General features: G+C 48.0%; 2 protein-coding genes across 2 annotated transcripts; one reads left to right on the forward strand and one right to left on the reverse strand.

Moving 5' to 3' along the window:
- Window positions 1–12,073: 12,073 nt before the first annotated feature.
- LOC120696872 (amino acid permease 3-like) lies at window positions 12,074–14,143 on the reverse strand. Its single transcript, XM_039979895.1, has 3 exons — window positions 13,336–14,143; window positions 13,108–13,250; window positions 12,074–13,013 (listed from the first exon to the last, which is right to left on the reverse strand). Exons 1-3 carry the CDS (start codon window positions 13,997–13,999, stop codon window positions 12,378–12,380), a joined length of 1,443 nt encoding a protein of 480 aa, XP_039835829.1. The 5' UTR covers window positions 14,000–14,143; the 3' UTR covers window positions 12,074–12,377.
- A 7,800-nt stretch (window positions 14,144–21,943) lies between these two features.
- LOC120696873 (glutathione S-transferase T3-like) lies at window positions 21,944–23,886 on the forward strand. The gene is made up of 3 exons (XM_039979896.1): window positions 21,944–22,237; window positions 22,681–22,915; window positions 22,989–23,886. Exons 1-3 carry the CDS (start codon window positions 22,008–22,010, stop codon window positions 23,853–23,855), a joined length of 1,332 nt encoding a protein of 443 aa, XP_039835830.1. The 5' UTR covers window positions 21,944–22,007; the 3' UTR covers window positions 23,856–23,886.
- Window positions 23,887–24,194: the final 308 nt, after the last annotated feature.

Genomic DNA, 24,194 nt, shown 5'->3' on the forward strand with positions numbered 1-24,194 from the left:
ATTCCGTCTCTGTAGCTGTCGACTAGATTGGCAACTCGGAGAGGTATAAATGTTCGATGTATTCGGATCCAATACCCATGGAATTACAATTATTAGCAAATTTTGCCATATTTTATTTTTAATTGGAATGTAAATCTTATCGGATATGAAAACAAAATGAATATAGTTAGAATTTGAATACCAATCTTATTGAATACAGTAAAAAATAAATAATCTTGGTTCCGAACCGGGGTCATCGACCCAAATGTTATTGGGTCGCGAACCAAATTTTGGTTCATCGTACCAAGGGGTATACCCCCTTCGTACCACATATTTTTTAAGTGTCGACCCTCGACCCGCGACCCCGTACCTCGACCCGATCAACCTTGGTACTTTGTGACTATGCCTTCAGCAAAAAGCGGAGCACCGAGAATAAGGGGAGTGAACAGAATAACACTAACCCTGAAGCGCCGGGTCTCCAGCGTCCACGGAGGCTCGACGACTGCTTCTGCTGCTGCTGCTGCTCCCGTGGCGGCGACGGAGGCGCAACCCGAGGCTGCTCCTGCTGTTGCTGCTGCTGCTGCTGCTGCTCCCGCGTTGGCGGTGGAGGCGCACCCCGCGCCTGTTGTTGCTGCTGCTCCCGTGGCTGCCGCTGCTGCTGTTGCTGCCGGGGGGAGGTATCTCTTGGCGGTGGTGGGGGCGGCACGGCAGCTCCGGAGGTCCCGTGAGGTCTGGGGGCTCGGGAACTACCCTGGCCCGCGTCCTCGGCGGTCCTTTGATGCTTCACTGCGGGCTCCACAACTAGGGTCCCGTCGCCCCGGTGCAACCTGTGCCGGCCCGCTTCCCCCGACGACGCACCGGAGCTGCTCCGGGCTTGGCTGGGACTGCTCATGGCGGCGCTGCCAGCCACGGCCTACTTGCCCTTGACAGTGGGGCCGGACCCCGCGACGCTCGGCACGGCTTGTTCCCCGGACGCACCAGGGATCCGGAGCCCACGGTCCGGGTCACCTCCAGTCTGGCGCGCTGCCAGCCCACCGTCGTCGAGGGTCGGCAGGGTGGCCAGCACCGCAATCCTCAGGCGTGAGTCCTCGCAGAGGGGGGCGACACCCTGAGGGAGGATCAGGTGCTCCGGGATGAAGATTTCTCCCGTCACCGCCCGCACCAGGACCTCCAGGGCTTCCTGGGTCAGGTCGCTCCCCTCTCCGCGGTGGGTCCTGCTGCAGTCGTTGGTGCCGGTGAAGCTCCAAACAGGACGCGGCCGCTGCTTCAGGGGGGCGATTCGGCGCTTCAGGAAGTCCCCGAGCACGTGCAGCGAGGTGAGGCCGCTCTCCGCCAGCGACCTGATCTTGCTCAGCACGAAGTCGAAATCCGGCGGCAGGGACGGCTTGGCCCTCCAGGACAGACGGTCGGAGGCGGGTCCCCCGGTCGGCATGACCAGACGCTCGTTGGCTTCGGTGGTGGCGATCACCCACTCCCTGCGCCACTCCTCCCACTTCCCACCAGTGAGCCCGGGGATGTATGGCGACCGCAGGTCGCTCCTCGTTTAGAAATTGTACGCCCCCACTTCGTCTTTGCCCTTCCCGGACTTCACGAAGACGAAGAAGTGGCGGAAGAGGAGGACGCAGGGCCGCACCCCCACGAACATCTCGCACAGGTGCACGAAGATGGCCGTCAGGAGGATGGAGTGTGGCATGACGTGTTGAAGCTGGAGGCCGAAATCTTCCAGCAGCAGCAGAAAGAATGAGGAGATCGGCAGCCCCAAGCCGGTGGAGATATGCGAGATGAACATCAAAAACTCCCCGGCGCGTAGGCTGCCGAGGGGAAGCGAGCCTGCTCGAATCCCCAAAGCAGTCTTCTGTGCACTCCACCCAAGCAGGCGGTGCACTGTGTTCAGCTCCTCAGTCTGGAAACGTCGGGGACGACCAAGGGATGCCATTTCGCTACGGAGGTGGGGGAGCAATCTACGCAGGAAAGCAAGGTGCGAGGAGGCTCGAAGGCAAAGGGGCGCAAAGGTTGGAAAGAAGAAGGCGAATGCGGGAAAGTAACCGCGGTATGTGGTTCGTCCCTTTATGAAGCCTAATCCAATCGGCGCGCCCCGGAACCATCGCTGGAACCCAAGCGACGCTCACGCCTGGTGTTAACCGCCCAGTCCATGACAAGGGGGCCCAGGCCCGCCCGTCAGGGAGGGCGGGTAACAAGCAAAGGTGTGAAAAGGCGGGATCTGAACCGTCGCCCCGCGCGCAAAGCGAGGCGGAAGCTGAGCTGACGTGCGCGCATTAAGCGCTAGCATGACCTAGCTTTTCGGGAACTGCGCCGGTGGTAAATATCCCGTTTACTCCGGCCGCTACAATGCCGAGCGTCGCACGCGTGACTAGGTGAACCACTGTGCGTGGGGGCCACGAGTCAGTAAGCCGTTGCGATGTGATGAGGTAACGAAAAACCCGATGGGTGGTCAAGACCGGACAAGACTCCTGCAGTAAGAGGCTTCAAGTTATGCAAAGCCAAATCCCAGTAGTGGCCCCACCTGCGAGTTCGTCACCTCTCCCGAGGTGGGCCTGGGAGCCACTGTCGGTACCCTGTAGCAGGGTTACCCACTCTTACTGCAGCAAGGCAGGACGCTTGTAATCATCCGTAACTACACGTTAAGGGGTGGAGCAGCCGGGCCCCACGGATCAGGCACTTACAACGGCCCCGGACCTGCTCCCCGCTCCGGGATGGGTCCGGTGACGCCACGTGACCCTGGGGAAGGGAAGCTCCGAACCAACAGCCGAAGGCTTGGACCCCCCCCCCCCCGTAGGGGTCCGGGACCTCCCGCGTCCATCCGGACCTCCCACGCGGGTAGAACCAACATACCACTGGGGGGGTTCGGAGCCACCACGTGTCCCGCGGGCGCGGGCACGGGCGCGAGTCTTCAGCTGGAAGACTCGCCCACCCACCGCATTCAATGCGGGTGGTTGAGGCGTGCTCTACCGCCGCGGCACGCGGGGCAGCATTTGTCAGGCCTCACTGTAGACCGTGTTTTACCGAGGTACACAGTGTAGCCGCCTGCGCAGCAGCCGCGCAGAGCCCGTCTGCCGCGTAAATTGGATACGACGGCACGACACTTTTCCATCATGCCGCCTACGCCGCAAGCTACATGGCCCGTTCAGCTACACTGCAGGCGACGCCGCAAACTACACCTGACGCCGTTTCGACAAGACAGCGCCTGGACATGCTGAACGGAGGATTCCAGGAGCAGGCAAGGGAATCCAGGAATGAGATTTCCTTCACCTGCAACGCCATAAAGTATGAACAGTACGTTATTTTATACTACATCATTTGGGCCCACCTGTCGGGGACCCAACGGCCATGTACGCGCCTCCCTTGAGATATAAAAGGGAGGCGCTCGCTGTACACAGGGGGGCTCTCTCGAGCACACATAGACGCACGCTGGGTTCAGCACCAAGCTCACCCAGACTCAAGCAATACAGCACACAGTGGACGTAGGGTATTACGCTTCGGCGGCCCGAACCACTCTAAACCGGAGGTGTTCATCGTGTTCTTCCAAGAGATCGAACTAGTCCTAGCTAACCCCCGAGTACTCACCCTCTGGGCTTAGGCGGGTGCATTCCGTCACCCGGCTGTGGTTTGCCACACCACGACAATAAGAGAAATTAATGAAATTCTTTTATAAAACATCTAGCCGTCAATCTATATAATGTAATTATAATAGCCTTTGGATCTAAACACATCCACCTGTACAGCACCTAGCTGAAAGCTGAACGGACGGAAGCAAAGCTCCCCAAGTAACGGATGCAGTTTAATATTGACTGATTTCCTTATATCTCATCATTATTTGAATAATAGAGAATCTATATCTCCAAGGCTAATCTCTATATCCAACTTACAAACATAAAAGGATAGCTCCAAAACCAGATCATGTAACCACGTGCGAGTCTCTATCTCCAAGGCTAATCTCTATCTCCAACTAACAAACATAAAAAGGAGATTTCCAAAACCAGATCACGTAATCACGTACAAGCACACCACTGGCCGTCCACCGGCAGGAACATACGTTGGCACTGTTCATCGACTCCCCTCTAGCAGGAACATACACCGGCCGTTCTAACGTCGCTTCGATCAACACATAGGTACGCTGGCCGTTCTAACGTCGCTTTGATCAACACAGAGGTAAGCATGTTGAATCAATACCGAACGAAAGACACATGCAATTAGTTTAGTGTTAACTAATGTCGCTTGCAGTTCTAGATTCGTTTCATCATCTCGCAATGGTATTACTCTTTGTATAGAAAATAGTTCAATTTTACATTCCTTCTAAATATATCTTGCAAGATCGTTGTTCTTTTCTAATGGTTGCAGTCCCATAATTGTGTATATGATAACTTTTGTATAGAAAAAATAGCTGAATTTGATCCATCACCACCTTGCTGATGCAGTTGAACAAGTTGCAATGGTGAGCAAAACATTAAGTGAAATTAGAATAGGAAAAGAACTTTGGAAAATCAAGGCAAGGGTAACTAGAGTATGGAATGCAATATTGCTGGGTAGTGGCGAACAATTAAGTCTTGACATTATCCTTATTGATCAGTAGGTATAATAGTATTTCACTATTATTGCAATTTTTTTAATTTTTTTAGTTTATACAAATTATTAATGATGTTGATAAATCAAGGAACCATGATGCATGGAGTTATCAATAAGGTCTATATGGAAAAGTTTAAACCACTAATTGAGGAAGGTAAATAAACCATCTTATGATGCCATAAAAAATAACACGTACAACAACCACAGTAAATTCAATCGATTCTTTATCTTGATAAATTTCTTAACAAAATATAATGCCAAAATCACCATCAAATGCTAATAACCCGTGCTAGATGGACTAGTTTGGAACTAATTAAGCATTTTTTGTTTCTTCTGACTGCAAGATATTTTGACTGCTCATCGCTGCTGTGTTGGCTCTCTGCAACTGAGCGCCTGAGCTTCAAGCCGCAGGAGCGTGAAATTGGTAGTTGTCGCTTCTTGATTGCAGTTATTTTGGCTGCAGCACAGTCCAAAGTCCATGTTACAGTCAACCAGCTAAAAGTAATCCGTGTGTTAGGCACTTAAGGATATGAGTCACTGAAGCAGTAAAGCCCATGTCACACAGCAAACTCCCAAACGTGTCGCAATCTACGCATTCGCATCAAAGTACACAGAGAGGTAATTATTTAAGGACGCCATTCTTCACTTAATAGGAGCCAAGATCTCCGGTATATAGGATCTGTTATCGTTCGAGGAATTTTACAATGGTTGAAACAAATAAAAATCGTCCATCATGCTCAAATCGATGGCCGAGACATAAGAGGTACCTAGAAAAAGATACCAATAGGTACCAAAATAAGTGGAACACATACCAAAATAGAAAACATATCACCAAAATACCTCCGTTACCTCCTGGTACTATTCCAACTACCATAACACACCTCCATGAGTTAATTTGTTATTGTCCATAGAAACATCAGAACTAATGCGTTGCCTTTGGATACGTCACATACCACTGAAATAATAGCGTTGATAATTTCTAAAATAAATTTCTTAAGAAATATGACAATAAATTTCTTAAAAAATAAGAGCGAGTCGAAGACTCGAACCCCGAATGGACAAGTACCGCCATAAGAAATTAAACAGTTCCCTTCTAATATAGCACAAGCTGACACTTATTTTATATTTTCAAACCAATAGCTGGTTCCAAGTTTAAATAATATGGGACCATAGTAAAAAAATCATTTGCAGAAATTACTACAGTACACAAGACTTGTTAATCATTGCTAGCTAGGTTGCTGTCGATCGGTAGGAAACCAAAGGAGCGGGAACCGAGCGTTAGCTCAGGCGGCTAGCGCTCCGGGTGTGGAGGCTGCTGATCGTGGGTTCGAGCATCGCTCAACCCATGATTTCCATGGGTACTGTAGTGTGTGTGTAGGGTGTGCGTGTGTGGGATGGGGTGAGTGTTGCAGTATGGCGCGTTCCAAGACTACTCGGACAGCTTCATCTGCGTTGAGTCCGGTCAGCGTGGGCGCCTAAAATTTTACATGTCCGGTCAGCGTGGGCGCCCAAAATTTTACATGACTCTCTAGTGCTCCCGGGTGTTTTAAAAAAAAACCCAAAGGAGCCACATCGTGGGCTATGTGATAATTGATGGCAGTCTTATTCAGAGATATTATATATTTCGCACGCTATAATGTTAGAGGATATCTTAAACAATTTGCCCTTTGCACTTTTACAGTCTACCCAAAGCATCTCCATCTAGAGTGCGTACCTTTTTTTTATGGATACTCTAGGCAAATGGTAGGATGGTGGAAGGTTGTTAAACACGTGGCCTTGCTCCCCCTTGCTACTTTGGATTTAGAATAAAATCGGCACTTATATATATATCCCCTCCTTTTTTTCTTGGTATGTTTATTTCTCTCCCAAGTTTGAAGACGGCTAGTCTATCAACTCGTGCTCCCGCACAGGCTAGTTAGAGATATCTAATAATTATATCTCACGCTCTCTTTAATTGATTAAATATTCTTATCCAGTATTGTAAAGATAAATATTTATCATTATGTAATTGTAATAAATGTGGTAGGTTTAGTACCTAACAATTTTTTCTCACTTTGCATCACACCTCCATATATGTTTGATATGTATTTTATTGAACACTTTGTTTGAGCTATGTGAATAACATAAAAATTAGTATTCTTATCTCTTCTCTTATACATGAATATACGGTGACACACACATTCTGATTATTATTTTTATATAAATAATAACATAAATAGTATATTAATAATGGTAGAGATAGTAATTTAGACTTTTATATTGATACGCTTTAAGATTTTATTATAAATATAATTTTGATTCAGATGTGGGGGTTTATTTTAAATTTTTATTATGTTACCATTGGATAATATATATGAAAATTTAGGGGGTTATGTGATATTATTTTATAATGTCATAAGTGGGTGAAGATTAGGGAGTTATTTTAGATTATCTTTTATAATGGCAGATGTGGGTAATTTAGATACATATTTAGGGTGTTACTTTAGTCTATTTTTATAATGGCAAAAATGGGTAATTTATTAGAAAAAAATAACAGATCCATTGACTATTATGATTAGAGTTGCCGAATTGATAGCCGGATGTTTCTGATTTTTATGAAAATTTATAGATTTTTTTTATTTTTTTAGACTGTCTACCTAGGATTCTAGGTGGCTTCACCAAAAGAAACCTCCAATTAGTAATAGTAAGATGGTTTGCGAGGCCAAGTGGAGCTTGACGGGATATGGATGTGTGCGTGCGCGCGTCTCACTTTCACCTCCTTCACTTCGATCGTGTCGGGGTATGTCAGTATGTGCGCAGCCCTTTTCTTCCATCCCCGCGCTTTCCGGGCGCTCTTTGTGGATTGAATATGTGTAGCTTCTCATGATTATTAGCTTGATGTATAACCAACTGATTATGCATGCTATACTACTAGCTAGCAGCTGCACGAGGGTGAGTGAAGTGAGCACTAAACCTGAACCTGATTAGATCACTAGCTAGCGTCAACACACAGAGAATCCGCACGTTTGTTTCGTCGAACACACACTATACAATCAATGGCCTTCTAAATTAGGTAGCATACCCACGCACACACACGCAGTATGCATGCTTGAGACATCCTAACCTTACAGACTGCGCGTATACATGTGGCAAAAATATAGGGGCCAGAAAAGTGGCAAAATGCCCACCACGTACACTAGCTAGCGTGTGGGACACCACCGGAGGGGGATAGATCAAGTCAGCCGATTGCTAGCTGATAACTTGGTGATTATTGATCAGCAAAGAATACTACTACCTCCATTTTAAATTGTAGTTCATTTAACATTTTCATTCTAAATTTGACCACTCGTCTTATTCGAAAATTTTGTGTAAATATTGTCAAATTTAAGTTATTCTTGAAGATCTTGTATTGATAAAGTGATCCACAACAAAAGAAGTGATATTTTGCACAAATTTTTTAATAAGACGAGTGATCAGGTCAAAAAGTCAAACGACCCATAATTTGAAACGGAGGGAGTAGTACAGAAAGAATCTTTGATCCTACATATTTTTCTCGATTGCCGTTGGGTCCGGGAACAATGAAACCAACAGCTAGCTCGGTGGCCGGTGGGGGCAGAGACATTTAATCCCAATTGGTATCACCAACCTGGATGAAGGGTGACTGACCCTTTAGTCCAGCTGGTGTTATCAATCCGGACTTCCACAAGTTAGTTCAAAATGATAGCATCTCTACTAAAGTCAAATGTGTTGTGTAAGTGAGGTGGCAAGGGAGCTATATGCTAGGCAAGAGATCTCGAATTCAATAGATCAAAATTAGCAATTTTTGTGAACAAACTTTAAACTATATAGTTACAATTATTTTAGGTCAGAGGGGGAGTACCCTTTAGTCCCGGCGGTTCCCAACCGGGACAAAAACCAGCTCAACATCCCCTTTGTGTCCTAGTGGAAGAAGCAGTGATCTGATTCTCCGATCCACCGCACCGATCTTGACGTACTTATTGACAAGTCAAGAACGGCAGTTAACGCAACTCGATCCTTTGACGCTCCTCGATCTCGTGCGGTACTGCAGTGTCAACGCGCTGCCACTGCCATCATTGTAGCTTAAGCCAGTCGTCGTCGTCAGTCAACGCACTGCTGTGCTGTCCAGTGCCGAGGTGAGGCTGAAAGCAGCAAGGTCAAACAGCTGGGGGGCTAGTTCGTGTTCTTAGCAGCACGGTAGCTACTGTACTGTCTGCATCGATCGCCAAATTAATTCCTTTTTGCTTAGTGGTCCATAAGCTGTACTGTTTGGCGCCGGCCGCCTGCAAATAAGTAGTAGAGTGTTCTGGATCAAGGAAAACAAAACAAAAGAATAAAAAAAATTGGGAGGATAATCTGGAAGCGTCACGTGCCAATTAGCACGCGCGTGTGATGCGCGTCGATCGCGAGCTACCTGAGCTGAGTGTGGTGAACTGGCGAGTATGTGTGCAGTGGTCCCAAAAGCTAGGCAACGCGCAGTCAGGCGCATCGATCAGTCCCCACTCAGTTGAAGGTGGGTGCGGTGCCGACAGGGAGATCGGCGGAGTCCAGCTGCCATTTCCCGGCACACTTGGCATCCGCCTCCTCCGATCGCCGAGCAAGTGGCGGCCGGCCGACGCGCCAGACAAGACAAGTGGTCTCGCTCGCCTCGGCGGTCAAGGACCGTCCGATCATCCATCGCGCGCCGGCCGGGCCACCACCTGCGCGTCACCCGCCTGATGAAGTGATGTGTAACGACCTAGTTTAGAAAAACGGCTCATGTCTACTCCACATGCCGAGTGGACTACACCTACACTACAATCTGCTTACACTTTAATTCTCGCTTCACTTAAAAGATTAACTTAAGATTGCAATATTTTTTTAGAGTTGGCTATTTAAGATTATTTTTGAACTGCATCATAGTACTCCAATTATAGTCTATTCGAGCCCATGAATTGGACGCTATAGATGGCCAAAAGGCTTGAGGCTCATGGGGGCACGAGACACGGCCCTATATGGCCCGACCCAAAGTACGGCCCTGTACGAGGCTTTTTGAGCCTAGGGCGGCACGGCCCGATCGGCAGGACGTGCCTGTGCTCTAGGTCGGCATGTTGGACATGTCCAAGCACGGCCCGAAATAGAGAGTCCGATGGGCATGATGGGTTGCACGGCCTAGGCCCGCTCTATTCTCTCTCTAACCCTATTTTTCACATATCTCTCTCCCAGTCTCCCATCTAGCCGCCGCCTCCATGCGCCGCGGCCACTTTCTGATCAGCGTCGCAGCCACCTCGACGCCTTCCCTTGTAGTCGTGCAGCACAGCAGCGGCGCCGCCCCTATCTTCACAGTCGTGCAATGCAGAGGACGACAGCGAGGTGTGGGTGGTGACGCGAGTCTCAGCCAGGCGGCACGGGACAACGGCGAGATGCGGCTGCGCGGGGCGAGGACGGTGGCAAGGGGAGCCCGAGCGGGCGGAGGACAGCGTCGAGGCGGAGCTCAAGCGGGAGAAGGACGGTGGCGAGGCGAGCGCAGGCGAACAGGGACAACAACATGGACAACGGCCGCCAGAGGACAGGCCGACCCTAAACCCTAATACACGACTGGGCTGTTAGGCCGAACAACTGGCATGGCACACTTAAGGCACCTTCGTGCCGTGGCTGGCCCGGCAGCTCAGCCCATGGGTAGGCACGGCCCGGCCCGTACGTTAACCATGCCTAAAAGGGCTGTGTCTCAACAGGCCCGTGCCGGGCCGTGTCGGGCCGCCCGTTTGGCCATCTACTGGACGTTACATGATGAGTCGATCAGACCCGGCTGCATCGGTTCGCCACAACGATGCGCCTCCATCCGCTCGAGTCTCGTCAGGATAGCGTCGCATCGTGGCAGGAAACGCGCGCACATGGTGCACCCGCTTCTTTCTTCTTCCTAGCTAGCACCTCATTCTGTCACCGTCTCTGTCTGTCTCTACCCTTCATCCTGATTCAAACGCCACTGATGGATCGGATGCCGCGGCAGTCGGCACGGCACGCACGCCTGCATCGCCGCCCGCAGTGGAACACGACGATGACCTCTTGCAGATGCGGTCATATCCACGCCCACTTCAGGAGGCGGAGGCGGAGGAAGCTCATCAAGGGACCGTCTCCACCTGTCCTGCAGTCACACTCACACTCGACCCACAAAATTGGTCACTTCTATAGACCACACTCTCTTCTTACTTTTTGAATAATCAGATCAGTTTAACCATGCTATCCTCCGGTTTTCAAGTGAAGTTGCTAGACGCCTATGACACGAACATTGACCGTATGAGCGAGCTTGAAAATGCATTCATTGCATTCAATAATTGAGCAGGATATGAAACTATAGATAGCTAGTGTGCAAGAGTGCTAGTGCATGTCCCAGTGCTCCAATGTCCAAATCCATCGTTGTCCAATGCAAAGTTCCAAGCAACTTACAAAAAGTTGTCATCTAATGTAGCCGCATATAATTGCTTCATGAACTAACCCGAAGCAGAGCGCCTTTTGACTTGTCAAGAGATTGACAAAGGATAGATAGCAAACTAATGTAATGGACATAAGTAATCAACCAAGCCGACAGCCCGATGAAAACTTTTTGTTCCGGTTATTAGTCCATGCAAACAGCTTCGTTCGTCCTCCCTCCCTCTGTTCTTACATCCAAATGGAATACAGTATACAAAAGAAACCACATGCGTGCAAGCATCACAAGGACGACACACGCCTTTTCTTCTGGATAGACACTTTGCTAGATCATCAAGGTCCAAGAAAACTGCCGAGAGTATAAAGTCGACCGATTAGGTTGTGACCTGCATGCAGACAAATTGGTAAAGAAATGGTTTTGAACTTTGCTGTTGAAACGTAGTGCCGCAGTATAAATATAGTCGCTTTCCATGGGAGATCGAAAGGTGATGATGTGGATTCGTCAAAAAAGGTCACGGCAACTTGCATTGGCATCACATAGTTCAATCATATGAGTACTAAAAAAATATGTTTCTAGACCTCAAAAAGGTGATTTAATCATATGAACGGATCAAGCAAAGAAGAACCATAATGTCGTAGTGATGGAAGAATTAGATCAATCCCTCTTTGACTATCCAAAATCTTGATCTCTTTGACAATAAGTTCTTTTCTATTATATATATATATTCTATTTACTTAAAAATCATAACCATAAAAAACTATTTTTAACTGTGACACAATTCGCATGCTGTTCGACTAATCGCTGGCCAAATGGTGAACTTGCATTGGACCGTAAGAATACACCATAAAAGATGAATGCACGGAGTATAAGGCCCAAGGTACGTCTTGAAAGTTTTCTTGCCTAGTTCTATTGAAGCATGGTATGCTATTTGATTATGCCATTATATACTTGTAAAAATTAAATGCTATAAAACTCGTGTGAAGTTCTTGTAATCCTATATAGGCCCTCTTTTGTAGCTATATAAAGTTATAAGACTAACTTTCTTAAACTTTGGAGCAAATATCAGTCGGGAGAAAGGGAAAAATTCTTTTTGGAGTTTGAATCTGACACCCACAAAAAATATATATATATATATATCAGAGGCTCATTGATACATGACAAGCGACCAAAAGCATTGCAGCTTACTGCTAATCTAGCTACTGATCGAGGAATATACCTAATAAGCTACAAAAACAAGTTAGGAAGACGTAATTGCAGGTAGAACAAGATCCTGCCTACTTGAACCACGTACTGGAGGAATACAAAGGGTCTTGTTCCACTCTTAGTATAAGCAAATAGTCTGGTGATTTGGTGTAGCTGCTCAGGGTCCTCCATTTTAGACAGATCCTTGGGAGTTTTTTTTATCCAGTTAGCCGCTGAACGGCCGGTAGACCTTGAGGGCGTCGATCACGTCGGCGATGGAACCGGCGGCGGCGGCGATGGACACGATGAGGCAGCAGACGCTGAGCGTCTGGAGGCAGATCCACTTGGTGCTGCCCCGCGGCACGCGGCGCTGCTTGATGTACATCTCGACGGGGAAGTAGACGGTGAGCGGCCAGAAGGAGACGGCGCCGAGGAACCCGACAACGTTGCCGAAGAAGGGGAGGAGCATGGCGACGACGGTGGTGACGCACACGAACGCCGACCGCCACGTGAGGCGGAACACGCTGAGCGCGAAGGGGCCGACGCGGAGCTCCCGGGAGATGAAGGCGCTGTCCGGCCAGGCCGCGGCGGCGCGGCGCTCGACGAAGGCGAAGATGGGCTGGCAGAAGACCTGGTAGGCGCCGACGAGGTGCACGACGATGGCGACGTTGGCGACGTCGAGCAGCCAGAAGGGCTCGTAGAAGCCGAACCCGGTGAGGAGGTTGTCCGGCGCGTTGTCGCCGAACGCGGCGTAGCCCATGCACCCGCACAGCATGTAGAAAACGGTGGTTGTTACCACGCTCAGGCTCGTTGCTTTCTTCATCACCTTCGCCTCAGACGGCGGCGGGGCCTTGATGGTGTCCTGAAGAGTTGAATCAGAGTAGATCTGGTTAGAAACAGATGAATCGACTTGAAGAGAAGATAGCAGTAGAACAGTAGAAGTGAGTGTTGCTTACTTGGATTTCGATGAGGATGTTGGAGAAGGAGTAGGCGAAAGCGATGTCGCCGAAAGCCTGCAGGCTGTGCCAGATCTTCTGCGTGGAGGTGACGTCGGCGCCGATGCTGATGCCGGTGAGGCTGCCCTTGAATCCACCGTTGGCTGCAATTGCATTAATTATTGATCAGGAACTGAAGAATGGATCAAGATTTTTTTGGGCAAAAATCTTATCTAATCAAGAACTTACAAATGGTCTGCGCGATTCCGAGGGCGAGGCCGATGGAAGAGTAGGTGAAGGACATGACGGCGGCGACGATGGAAAGCCACCAAATCTGATCAAAGTCGGGTATCTGCGAGAAGAGGATCTCCACAACTCCGAAGAGGATCATGTACGGGATGCTGGAGCTCTTGCACGGGTCGGCATGGCCATTGGTGTGGAAGCACCCGGCTCTCCTGATGGCCTTCATGCTGATGGACGATGCAATGGTGTAGCCGATGGCGACGCCGACGAGGTTGGCGTACTGGATGACGCCGCAGAAGACAACCTTGGCGCCGCCGAGGTTGGAGCGCACGGCGTCCATGTAGGTGTAGTTGCGCTTGCCCGTCTCCGGGTCGCCGGTGCGGTAGCACTCGGCGAGCAGCGTGGCCGTGTAGTAGGTGACGAAGGCGAAGAGCAGCATGGCGACGGGGCCGGCGACCCAGCCGAGCTGCGCGATGGCCCAGGCGAGCGAGAGCACGCCGGAGCCGATGACGGCGGTGATGATGTGAGCGCTGGCCGTCCAGACCGTGCCCGTGCGGCGGGGGCGGCCGTCGTCGTCGAGCCGGTCGGCCTCCTGGAAGTTGCCGGCCTCCACCGACACCTCCATCGGCGCCACCTCGTGCTTGTTGTTCACTCCGTCGTGCACTGCCATGGCCACTGGGCTAGTGGGCTTTCGTCGTCCTCGTCGGAGTGAGGAATCGGAAGAGCTGAGGAGGCAAGTGATGCTGCTGCCGTTTGCGGGACAGGAGGCCGTGAGGAGAGGCGGGAGAGGCTGCTGTGCCTGTGTGGGAGAAGAGAGGGGAGGGAGCAGGCTATATATAGAGTGAGAGCTCGAGTCGAGAGCAGAGGAGGCAGAGAGGAAGTAAGTCTCTGCTTTCTGGTCAGCGCTAGCGTTTGCGCGTCTGTCCATTTATTTCTTTTCTTTTTCCTCTTTTTGTTTTCTTTTTCGGCGGCAATATTGTGTAGTGCCTGCCTACATCGCTCTATCTTGCTGGATGGTGGTGTGGTCACGGCGTACATACACTTGCTAAGATTATTGTGTCTTCCATGGACGACAAAACAAACTCTTGGGATAGTTTGCTTTGGGAGACCGCGGATGCTCTTCTACTAGATGTGCTGATGATCGTGTGGATGTCAAGAAAACTAAAACACTAGCCTTTTGTTTAGGTAAGAATGAAAAGATCCTAAATATAATCTTTAGATGAAAGAGCAAGGTTGCTCATGCTTAAAAATATCTTTTTTTCTTGTGCTATGTTTTGTAAATATATCATATTAACAACTACTATTGATCAGTGCAGTGGTACCCCCTTCTTTTCTTTTCTAGTAGAAGAAAGAATGATCATATGAGTCGAGTATTTGGTACCGAAGAACACCTGCATTTCTGTCATCTCAGAATTTGCCAAACATATCATGTGCGTGCAAGTTACATATGAAAAAAGCCAATAAAAATCGTACTAGGACCAAACGACATGCACCCCTAGGGCAGCCAAATATAGGGAGAACCTAGCTATGATTATTAGGATTCGTTTCAGGCACCATGTTTTCCATGCCTCCGAATCAAGAGAGGAAATCCACTAATTAGCATGGGAAATCTATCGGATGCCACAAATTCCTTTTTTTTTCTTCTGGGCACAAAATGTTTTGTTCTTTGTCTGTTGTGCCCTTGGCTCGGACCCAACGCGCACAGCCGCGTGGCCACACACCAGCAACCAGGCGCATGCGCTGTATGCTTGGACAGCCAGACAGGTATGGTTGAGAAGTTTATGGCGTTGATGTTGTGTTTTGTCGAAACCAGATTCAAATTAGTAGTTGTCACGCTGAATACGCTTGGACCGTGCAACATCTGAAAAAGGCCATGCCAATTTTTCTGAAGTATGTTTGTGCTGCTGGGTTTGATCCAACAAATTTGGAGCGCGCGCTCCTTTTCTTTTTGTAATGTAATGGATTCAGCCCTATTTTGACCCAAGGGCGAAATGGTCATTCCACGTGGCCTTTGGCCAGGAAATTAGAAGAAGAAACAGAGAAGGTGAGGAGGGGATGACGGTTGCAGTTTCCCACAGGCCACAGCCCACGTTTACGAATTCACGCAGGCAGCGACGACGCCGGACGCCTGCTGCAGTGGGGCCCGCGCCAACATCTGGCGGGGTCTGCCTGGTGGGTCGGGTCAACGCGCGCGGTCGGTAGGCGGGTCGAGCCGGCCCCACGATCTCGGGCGGCGCGGCGTCCTCGAGGTGCCGGGTCGCTCGAGCCCCTGTTTACATGCGTAATTTTTTAGTATAAAATACTGTAGCAATTTCGTTTTATATTTAATAAATATTATTTTGTCATAAGTTTATTAGGTTTAAAAGATTGTCTCGCAAATTATAAAGAAACTATAAAATTAATTATTTTATTTAGTTATATTTAATATTTTATGCATATGTTGGAATATTTGATGTGATGAGAAATCTTATAAAAGTTTGAAATTTTGAAGGCAGCTACACGAGGTGCAAGTCGTCGCCGCCGGGGCAGGCAGGTCATGGCCATCATTTTGCTCCCTGCTCACCTGACGCTGGAGAAAACAAAAAGCTGACGAGGAAAATGGAACAGAGGAGCAATTACGGTTTTGTTTAGATACATAAACGCACAATATAAAAATTTTGTAAATCGCTTGTATGATGTACTAAATGTAGTCGAAAAATGAATCGTATTACACAAATGAATTATAAATCGCGAAACGAATCTAATGAACCTAATTAGGATGTAATTAGACACAAAAGGTGCGGAAGGAAGCGGTGCATCCGAAGTTTACAGCGATCGATCGAGCGAGCTTCCTAATGACTTGCCCTGATTAGACCTGCACTGCACGCACGCAGTGTCTGTCCTCTGTTTTTTCCTCTGTGTGTCTCCACGCCTTTTCAACCATTTCCTGTGTTAGTCTAACAGCACGGGACGCGACTTTATTTTCCCATGGAGATCTGAGAGAAGCAGGTAGACAGCGGGGTAGAGGATGGCTCCTGTTTGGGTTTGTGCTATGATAGAAACTGTAGTAACTTTGATCATTAATTAGAAGTATTAAATAAAAACAGTTTGCAAAACTAACTTCACAACTCCTGCGCTAGGAAACATGAAAAATCTAACGAGGTCTTTTACCGCACGATTAGAGGATGATTACTGTAGCATTATTATAATCAATCATTGATTAATTACCATCATTATATTCGTCGCGAAAAGTCACACCCATTCCTTCAAAAATTATGCAAATAAAGTATGTAAAAGAAATTAGTGCTAGGAACTAGCACATACAAACTAAACGGGACCAATGCAAATTAAAAACAACTGTAGCTGGATAACCAAGTCCATGCTAGCTCGTTAATTAACCTCTTATTACCAGTGGCAGTGGGAACGCTAATATTCGACGACACACAAGCAGTCCAAGTGTGATAGCTGCAGCTAGCCTCAGTCAGGGTTTTATTTCCCAACCGGAAACCGGTTACCGCCGCCCTCCGGTACCGGTTTACCGGACCGGTTAGGCCGGTAACCGGTGGAAACCGGTTGAATTCAAATCCAAATTCAAATAAATTCAAATTTTCCCGTGCAACCGGTTCCGACCGGTTTACCGGCCGGTTTGACCGGTTTACCGGCCGGTTTTACCGGTTTACCGGTCGGTTTGACCGGTTTGAAATTCAAACGCTCCCGTGCAACCGGTTTACCGGCCGGTTTTACCGGTTTACCGACCGGTTTGACCGGTTTACCGGCCGGTTTGACCGGTTTGATCGGTGGGCCTTCATGGGCCGGCCCATTTTTTTTCTTTTTCTTTTTTGATTTAACTTTAAATTCCCACAAACTATACTAAATGAATGGATTTTTGAGAAAATTTGACACCATTAGATTCATCACACCTTGAAGTATTTTTAGGAATTTTTTGGGAATTTTTCATTTTTTGAATTCAAATTTAAAATTTGAATTTTGGCCGGTTGGGTACCGGCCGGAACCGGAACCGGACCGGACCGGTTTGACCGGTAACCGGTCAAACCGGACCAGTTCCCACCGGTTAGGTTAACCTTGGCCTCAGTTGAAAGAAAAATCCAAGCAGTCCAAGTGATGAGCATATCTGTCACAAAGGGACGGGATGCACGCGCGCGCCACTTTTTTGAATGTTGGAAGTTGAGACCCAGGCCAACTCGATCGGCACACGGACGTGCACTTGGCATTGGGACATGAGAACCGCTCAATTTAATACTATTTTAAATGAATCGTCTGTCATTGTCTTTCAGATGAGAGTTAACACGTGCCTGCCAGAGAGCGTGCCACGTGTTACCTCACATCTATAGACACGAATAACCGATACGTTATTCGTCTAAAATAATATTAAATCCGGTAGTCCCAGTATGTGTTCCAACATACGCCTAGAATCAGCATATACACATACCGTTTACAATCGAATACATCGCCAAAGAACCACAAAGAGCACTTTTACATTACCTGAGTTCAAAACTTAACATTACCAGGTCAGCATAGGAAAGTTCAAACTATTCACCATTACAAGCCTTGGGCTCACGGAAACCATATTATACAGAAACTTAAAGATTATTATATTTACATGCTCTCACGAAGCTCGATTACGATAAAACCTACTACGATGATGATGTCTTGCTCAAGGACACCATCCCAGCCTCAACGACCTACTCCTCCCCCGCACTTGGATTGGCGGGGTAGAAGTGGCCGAACACCACTCCCGGTTCACCTGCAACTAGGTTTAAAAAGCAACCTGAGTACAAAAGGTACTCGCAAGACTTACACGATTAAATAAGTAAGGATCATGCAAAGGCTCAAGTAAAAGCTTTAAGGTTAAGTAATTATTGCATAAGCATGAGCTCTCTAGACTAACACCTAGCAAAATTAATTAATGTTGCCCGAACCCCATTAAATTTTAGTAGAACATATTAAAAATAACATAGTGATTCCCGAGTTACTAAAACCCACTTCAACATGACCGTAACTCTACGATGAGTTCATGAGATAAAGAGCGTGCTCATAACCAAGAGTACACCAATTCGAATTGATTCAAACCTTGCAAAGGTGTACTACTTTACCCACACGACGCGAGGACCATGCGACTCACCCCACCGATCACGTCGGGTAAGGGGGTACTCACGTCATCCGTTCCCAACAAGGCTCAACCGTTGAGGGTACGCCCAGCTTGCGCGTGGAGATTTAGTTCTACCGAGGACATCTCTAAATTTTTCCTTTACATAGTTCCACTCGGGGACCCACTAAGCCTCCCTGCATAGCCCTTGGCCACGTATCTGGAACCGGGCCTCAATGATCAAGTCAAAAAAGGTAATTGGCTCATCCGTAACATTATATTGGATATGTGGTAGCACGGAAAGGTGCTCAAAACCAACGTCATCCACTCGGTCCTTAATCAATCTAAGCGGACTATGCCCATGTGACTTCATTCTCTAGGCCCTACTATTCCACTCGAATCTCGATACTACCAAACTCTTACCACCAAGCCGAACCAGTGCAACAAGGATAACTGGTAAATGTGATCCTCCAAATTATTCCTATCTAGCGAGCAAAAGAAGTACTCTAAGCAGGGCTAAGCATCTAGTCAGGTTAAGTGATTAACTGACTAACAAGTGCAAAAAACGAGGATAACAAATCAAGGAAGGATAATGCACGCAAATAGGTATAAGAATGCAATACATACATAATATACATATAACCCCAACATAACCCGGTGAGATAACTATGCAACTCAGATTAAATAGGAGCAAGGAATCATGCTTAGCTGCTTGCCTCGGTTAGCTTCGGGCTTGACCGCGAACTGGACTCCGGGTTCAGGCTCGACGGACTCGGCGGGCTCCACGGGTTCGTTCTCCGACGATCCGGCCATTATAATGCATGAATGCGATGCATGAATTAGTGCGATGCTATGCTTATGCATAAAATAAACTGCATGAAATGATATGCGCGAAAAGATGTACATGAAACAACGTTTTGGATATGCAACTCTGACAAAACCGGAGATTCCGGATTGACAAAACCGGAAGTTCCGGCCTGACAAAAGCGGAGGTTCCAGTTACAAAACCGGATGTTCCGGTTTTAGGCACTTGCCAGGCCAAAACCGGAAGTTCCGGTTTCACGGTGCGTGGCGTGGCGCGCGCGTGCGCACACATCGCGCACAGCGACGGCGGCGCGAGGCGGCACGGCGAGGCTGGGTTGGAGAGGGGCAGGGGGCGCGCGCATGGCTTGTCCTAGGCAGCGGCGAGTCTCACCTGCGGCGGCACGAGCGGAGAGGAGCAACGGCGGGGCGGCGCGACGACGAACGGCGGCTGTGGGCGGAGGGCGATGCCGAACGGCCTGCACGGCTAGAGAGAGGGCCGGATAAGGAGGGGAACGGGTCGAGGAGAGGGAGGAGAAGCTTCCCACGCGAAGAATCAAGAAGAGGCCGACCAGAGACGACGAATCGACGGGGTGGAGCTCGGGTCGGCGTCAATGGTGGAGGGGGGACGGGAGCTAGGGTTTGAGGGAAAAGGGGGCTGGCTTGCTTTAAGGGGCGAGGAGAGGAGTGGGAGGGCGGCACGGCACGCGAGGATGGCCGGCGCTTGGCGCGAGGTTGGCCGGCGGCGGTGGTGACGTGGGGCGCGCCGCGATTCGTGCTCTGCCCACTGAGCAGAGTAAAACCAGATGTTCCGGTTTTGAACCCGAAACTTCTGTAAATTCAAACCGAGATGTTACATGGCATCATGTTGGAGCGGAGCGAGGTCCCGCTCCGTCGTGCAGTGATGCACGCCACCACCAGCCGGTGTAGTGTAAATAAACGTACGTTCCTGTCGACGGCGTGAACAGTATTGGCCATGGCTGCCGCCGGCGAGGCCGAGCTCGATCGAGCTAGGTTGGTTTCCTTTTCCTCCACGAGAGGGATTTGCATTGTCTCTGCTGCCGCCACATCATCGATATCCCACGGCCGGGGCGAAAATGAATGGTTGGCGGTCTTATTCTATGCCCATTAATAAACAACCGCATCATGGAACTTTATGAGTTAACAATCTAGTGTACTATGCGCTTTTCTTTACACGTAGCTACGATGCTGGACATTAGCAAGTGGAGGGAAAATGATACATATACTATGTTGATTAAACAATTTGCACCGCTACTTTACGCTTTTACAGTTTACATATGAGTGCTTTACGCTTTTAAGGTTTACTTATGAGCCCATCTATATATACAATAATACTATTCTACACCTTAGGTGTAGCATTTATTGTACACCCAGCAGTTAAATTACTGACCAAACTGACCAGAAATTACTGAACCGAGTTACTAAATCAGGTTCAGTAAAATGGTGTTTAGTAATCGCACGCCGCGGTTATTACCGAAAATTTGTTCAGTGATTTGTTGGGTGTATGTAGCTACACCTAGAGTGTAGAATAGCATGGGGCGCATATAAATTAAACTAAACTCGTTGGTTTCTAGGATGCTCTATAAGCATGAATAATACTAGCTGGTAACACGGCGGGGACTAGTCGTCGTTAATCACGTGGCCCTCAATTCAATTCAATTTCGACCATCCTTTATTTAGGTTTGGAACATGATAAACGGGTGGTGGAGGGGAGGATAGTACGAGTTTAATCATGTATTATGTTAGCTGCGTTTTTGTTAAGACCAAATAAATTAAAGGACGGGGGCTTTTGTTGCTTTTCAAATTTTTGAGGCCGAATTGGATTTCGGCGTTTTCAACACAATAGGAATGTGATTGTAGCAGCCTAGCAGGGAAATAAAGCGACTTTATTTATATATACTGTCTAGCACCGTGGCAACACTTGCACGTGGAGTCTCTTGTTCAATTAAGTGCCTGCATCCAGTGTTTTTGAAAGGAAACGACCTACCTCTAGTTTTCAAACCGGTACGGTATTTATTTGTTGATAAGTAAGTTATCCTATTATAATATATATGTACTGTACCATCATCATGCATGCATGCATGCTTATTACTACTACGTACGTAATTGTTGTAGCTAGTCGAAGAACGTACGGGCGGACACCTTTTCATTGGAAGCACATGCATGGTGCCGATAGACCTCGTGCCAAATTAATAATAAATTAACACCCGAGCCGTGGACAGGCATGCACGTGCAGGTCCGATCGATGATGGATCGTGCACGTACGCGCACTGCCCTGCACCAGAGCCCAGAGGAGCGGAGCTAGCTTAGCGCACTCAACTCAACTCAGCCCGGGTGCCTTGGTGCCTTGGTGCCTTGGTGGTAGCTTCCATCATATCGCTCCACGCCTTCACGCTATTCCCAGTGCAACGTTTCATCAGGGTTTCATGCGCATTAATGTGATGACACATCAGCTTTTGCGGTGATGTGGCAAGAAATTGAAGAGGAGAGAGAGGATACAAGTTTCGTCCAGATGAAACGAGGCCGGCACCGTTACCCAGGCCTTGGTACGCGGATGAAACTGCACTGGGGCTCATCGTGTTTCTTCCGCAGATCCGGTGCGGCGGCGGGAAAATTTCCTCCGGGCGAGCTCTTCCCGCCCGCGCCCAGACCCTCGCTCCCACCATTCTCCCGTATATCTCCCACCCTTTCTTTTTCCATCCAGGCCCAATCCGCACCACCCCTGCTCCAATCGTGGCTCCTCTCGCCGGTGCTTCTCCGACGGAACCAGATGCCGACCAGGGAGAAGAGAAGTGGAGCGAGCAAGCGGAAGGTGCCGCCGCCGCCATCACCAGCACCACCACCACAACCAGTTCCAGCGGGAGCGCCGCCGCCGCCGCCGTTCACTTCGGGTCTTGCTGGGCAACCGCCGCCGGCACCTCTTGCTGCAGGATGGCAAGCCGTACCTGGTGGGAGTGGTGCGATTCATTCCCCTAAAGCAAACCAATGCTCAAATCCCTGGTACGCTCCCTCCAATGTTTGATTTTAGCCGGTAGTGCAGTCGAGAGTACTGTCGAGAGTTTCTGATTAAACAATTTGGAAGGAACTAACCTAATGAACTGGCACATAGGTTACATAATGATGCTGAATACATGCAATTTACTGGATGTGGACACCCATACAGTTTGCATGATCTAGTACAAGCACAAGCATTTCATAATTTTAGTCAGTGTTCATATGCATCTGCAATCAGACATTTTCTTGCATGAAGTACTGGTTCTTTCAAGCTCTTGTCGTTGCTTTAAATATATTTTTTATTGCAGACTAACAAACACTAAGCCATCCATCACGATGTAAATGAATTACTCCATCAAAGTGTAACTTTTATCAGTTTTCAGACTCGAAAATGTCTTGTGCGACCTGCAAAGTTTCTGTTCTGACCATATCATTTATGTATATTTTAGGGGAGGTTATGTTAATTTCTTCCAACAACCACCATTTTCTGCACCGGACCAAAATTTCCATTTTGTTGGGCTTACTCATAACTTTGCACAAATCTCTCCGTCACCACCACCACCACCATCGGCACAAGGACAATCCTCACATCAAGTCCCCATTGACATTGATGGCGAAAATGCTGTCGAGACAAGTAGGACAGCAAAGAGAAGGCATTGGTCACATGAAGAGGAAGTTCGATTGGTAATAGTCTTGTTCTTCAAAACTTACTTAAATTGTGTTCCTTTCATTAAGATTATCTGATTGCTTGTTGTAGGCGAGTGCTTGGCTGAACAACTCTAATGACCCAATAAGAGGGAATGACAAGAAAGGCGATACATTTTGGAAGGATATCACTTCAGAGTTCAACAAGAACGCAGCAGCAGGTCGTGAAAGGGACACTAACCAACTGAAGATTCATTGGTCACGCTTGAAGACAGTTATCGCCGACTTCAATGGATGTTATACTAAGGTGACTAGAGTGAATAAAAGTGGGGCATCTGATGATCAGTTGATGGATGAGGCACTTGCACTGTATACAGAACGGTATAAGAAGCCTTTCACTTTGTTCCATTGGTGGAGGACTCTCAAGAATCAACCTAAATGGTGTGCATATGTTGCCCAAATGGAGAAAGAAAAGAATCAATCGCAGATTCCCATACATGTTGATGATGACTTAGGGACTAAGCGTCCAATTGGGAGGGATGCAGCCAAGGAAAGCACAAGACGTAATGGCAAGCGGAAGACTGAAGAGATTATTGAAGGTTTTGCAATCTTAGGAGGTAATATAGACAAGATAGTTGCAGTAACGCAAGAGCGCAAGCAGGCGCGTGAGAAGACCACAGAGGCACATCTTGAAATCTCAAGAAATAGACTCAAGTCAGCACAAGATGAAAAGGAAGCAAAACTGCTGCAAGTTTATGATTCATTGCTTCAGCAAGACACAAGTCAGATGACAGAAGAATCAAAGGCTAGAAGAGATAAGACATTGGCGGCGATTGAGAAGAAGCTATTCAGTAACAATGATGAAGTGAGATGCGCTTTTGTTTTATTCTTGAGCAATCTGACATGCTACTTCTTTCTGTTATCTATCATGCTGATTGTGAGCATGCTATTTCTTTCTGTTCTGCCATGCTATTTGTGAGCATGCTATGGAACTCAGCTATGGAACAAAATATGTCCCTTGTTATCTTTCTTTTGCCCTGCTTTTGCCCTGCTTTGGAACACTGCAGGCAGTCAAGCGCATCCTTGAGTTTGGGTTACTATCTATGTAATATATTTTATATATGTGATACAATATATCTCGTATCATTATTAAGTTACTCTTTGTTTAATGTTTTTTGGTTGATATTTCAATTTCACTATATTGCTAGATCCTTCATGCATATCATAATTCGAGTATTCTAGTGCTTGATCGAGTTAGAAGAAATATAAGTGATCACATAATTACATGAAACACCTGATCACAACAGCATGTGACTAA

The sequence above is a fragment of the Panicum virgatum genome, chromosome 3K (genome assembly GCF_016808335.1).
Source record: "Panicum virgatum strain AP13 chromosome 3K, P.virgatum_v5, whole genome shotgun sequence".
Taxonomy (NCBI): domain Eukaryota; kingdom Viridiplantae; phylum Streptophyta; class Magnoliopsida; order Poales; family Poaceae; genus Panicum; species Panicum virgatum.

Excerpts from the sequence above, each read along its gene's own strand:
- LOC120696872 (XM_039979895.1), bottom strand. The coding sequence starts at position 13,999 with ATGGCAGTGCACGACGGAGTGAACAACAAGCACGAGGTGGCGCCGATG. Across the intron at positions 13,251-13,335 it reads CGGAATCGCGCAGACCATTT|CCAACGGTGGATTCAAGGGC; the intron begins GTAAGTTCTTGA and ends ATGCAATTGCAG. Across the intron at positions 13,014-13,107 it reads ACATCCTCATCGAAATCCAA|GACACCATCAAGGCCCCGCC; the intron begins GTAAGCAACACT and ends TCAACTCTTCAG.
- LOC120696873 (XM_039979896.1), top strand. The coding sequence starts at position 22,008 with ATGCCGACCAGGGAGAAGAGAAGTGGAGCGAGCAAGCGGAAGGTGCCG. Across the intron at positions 22,238-22,680 it reads AACCAATGCTCAAATCCCTG|GGGAGGTTATGTTAATTTCT; the intron begins GTACGCTCCCTC and ends TGTATATTTTAG. Across the intron at positions 22,916-22,988 it reads ATGAAGAGGAAGTTCGATTG|GCGAGTGCTTGGCTGAACAA; the intron begins GTAATAGTCTTG and ends TGCTTGTTGTAG.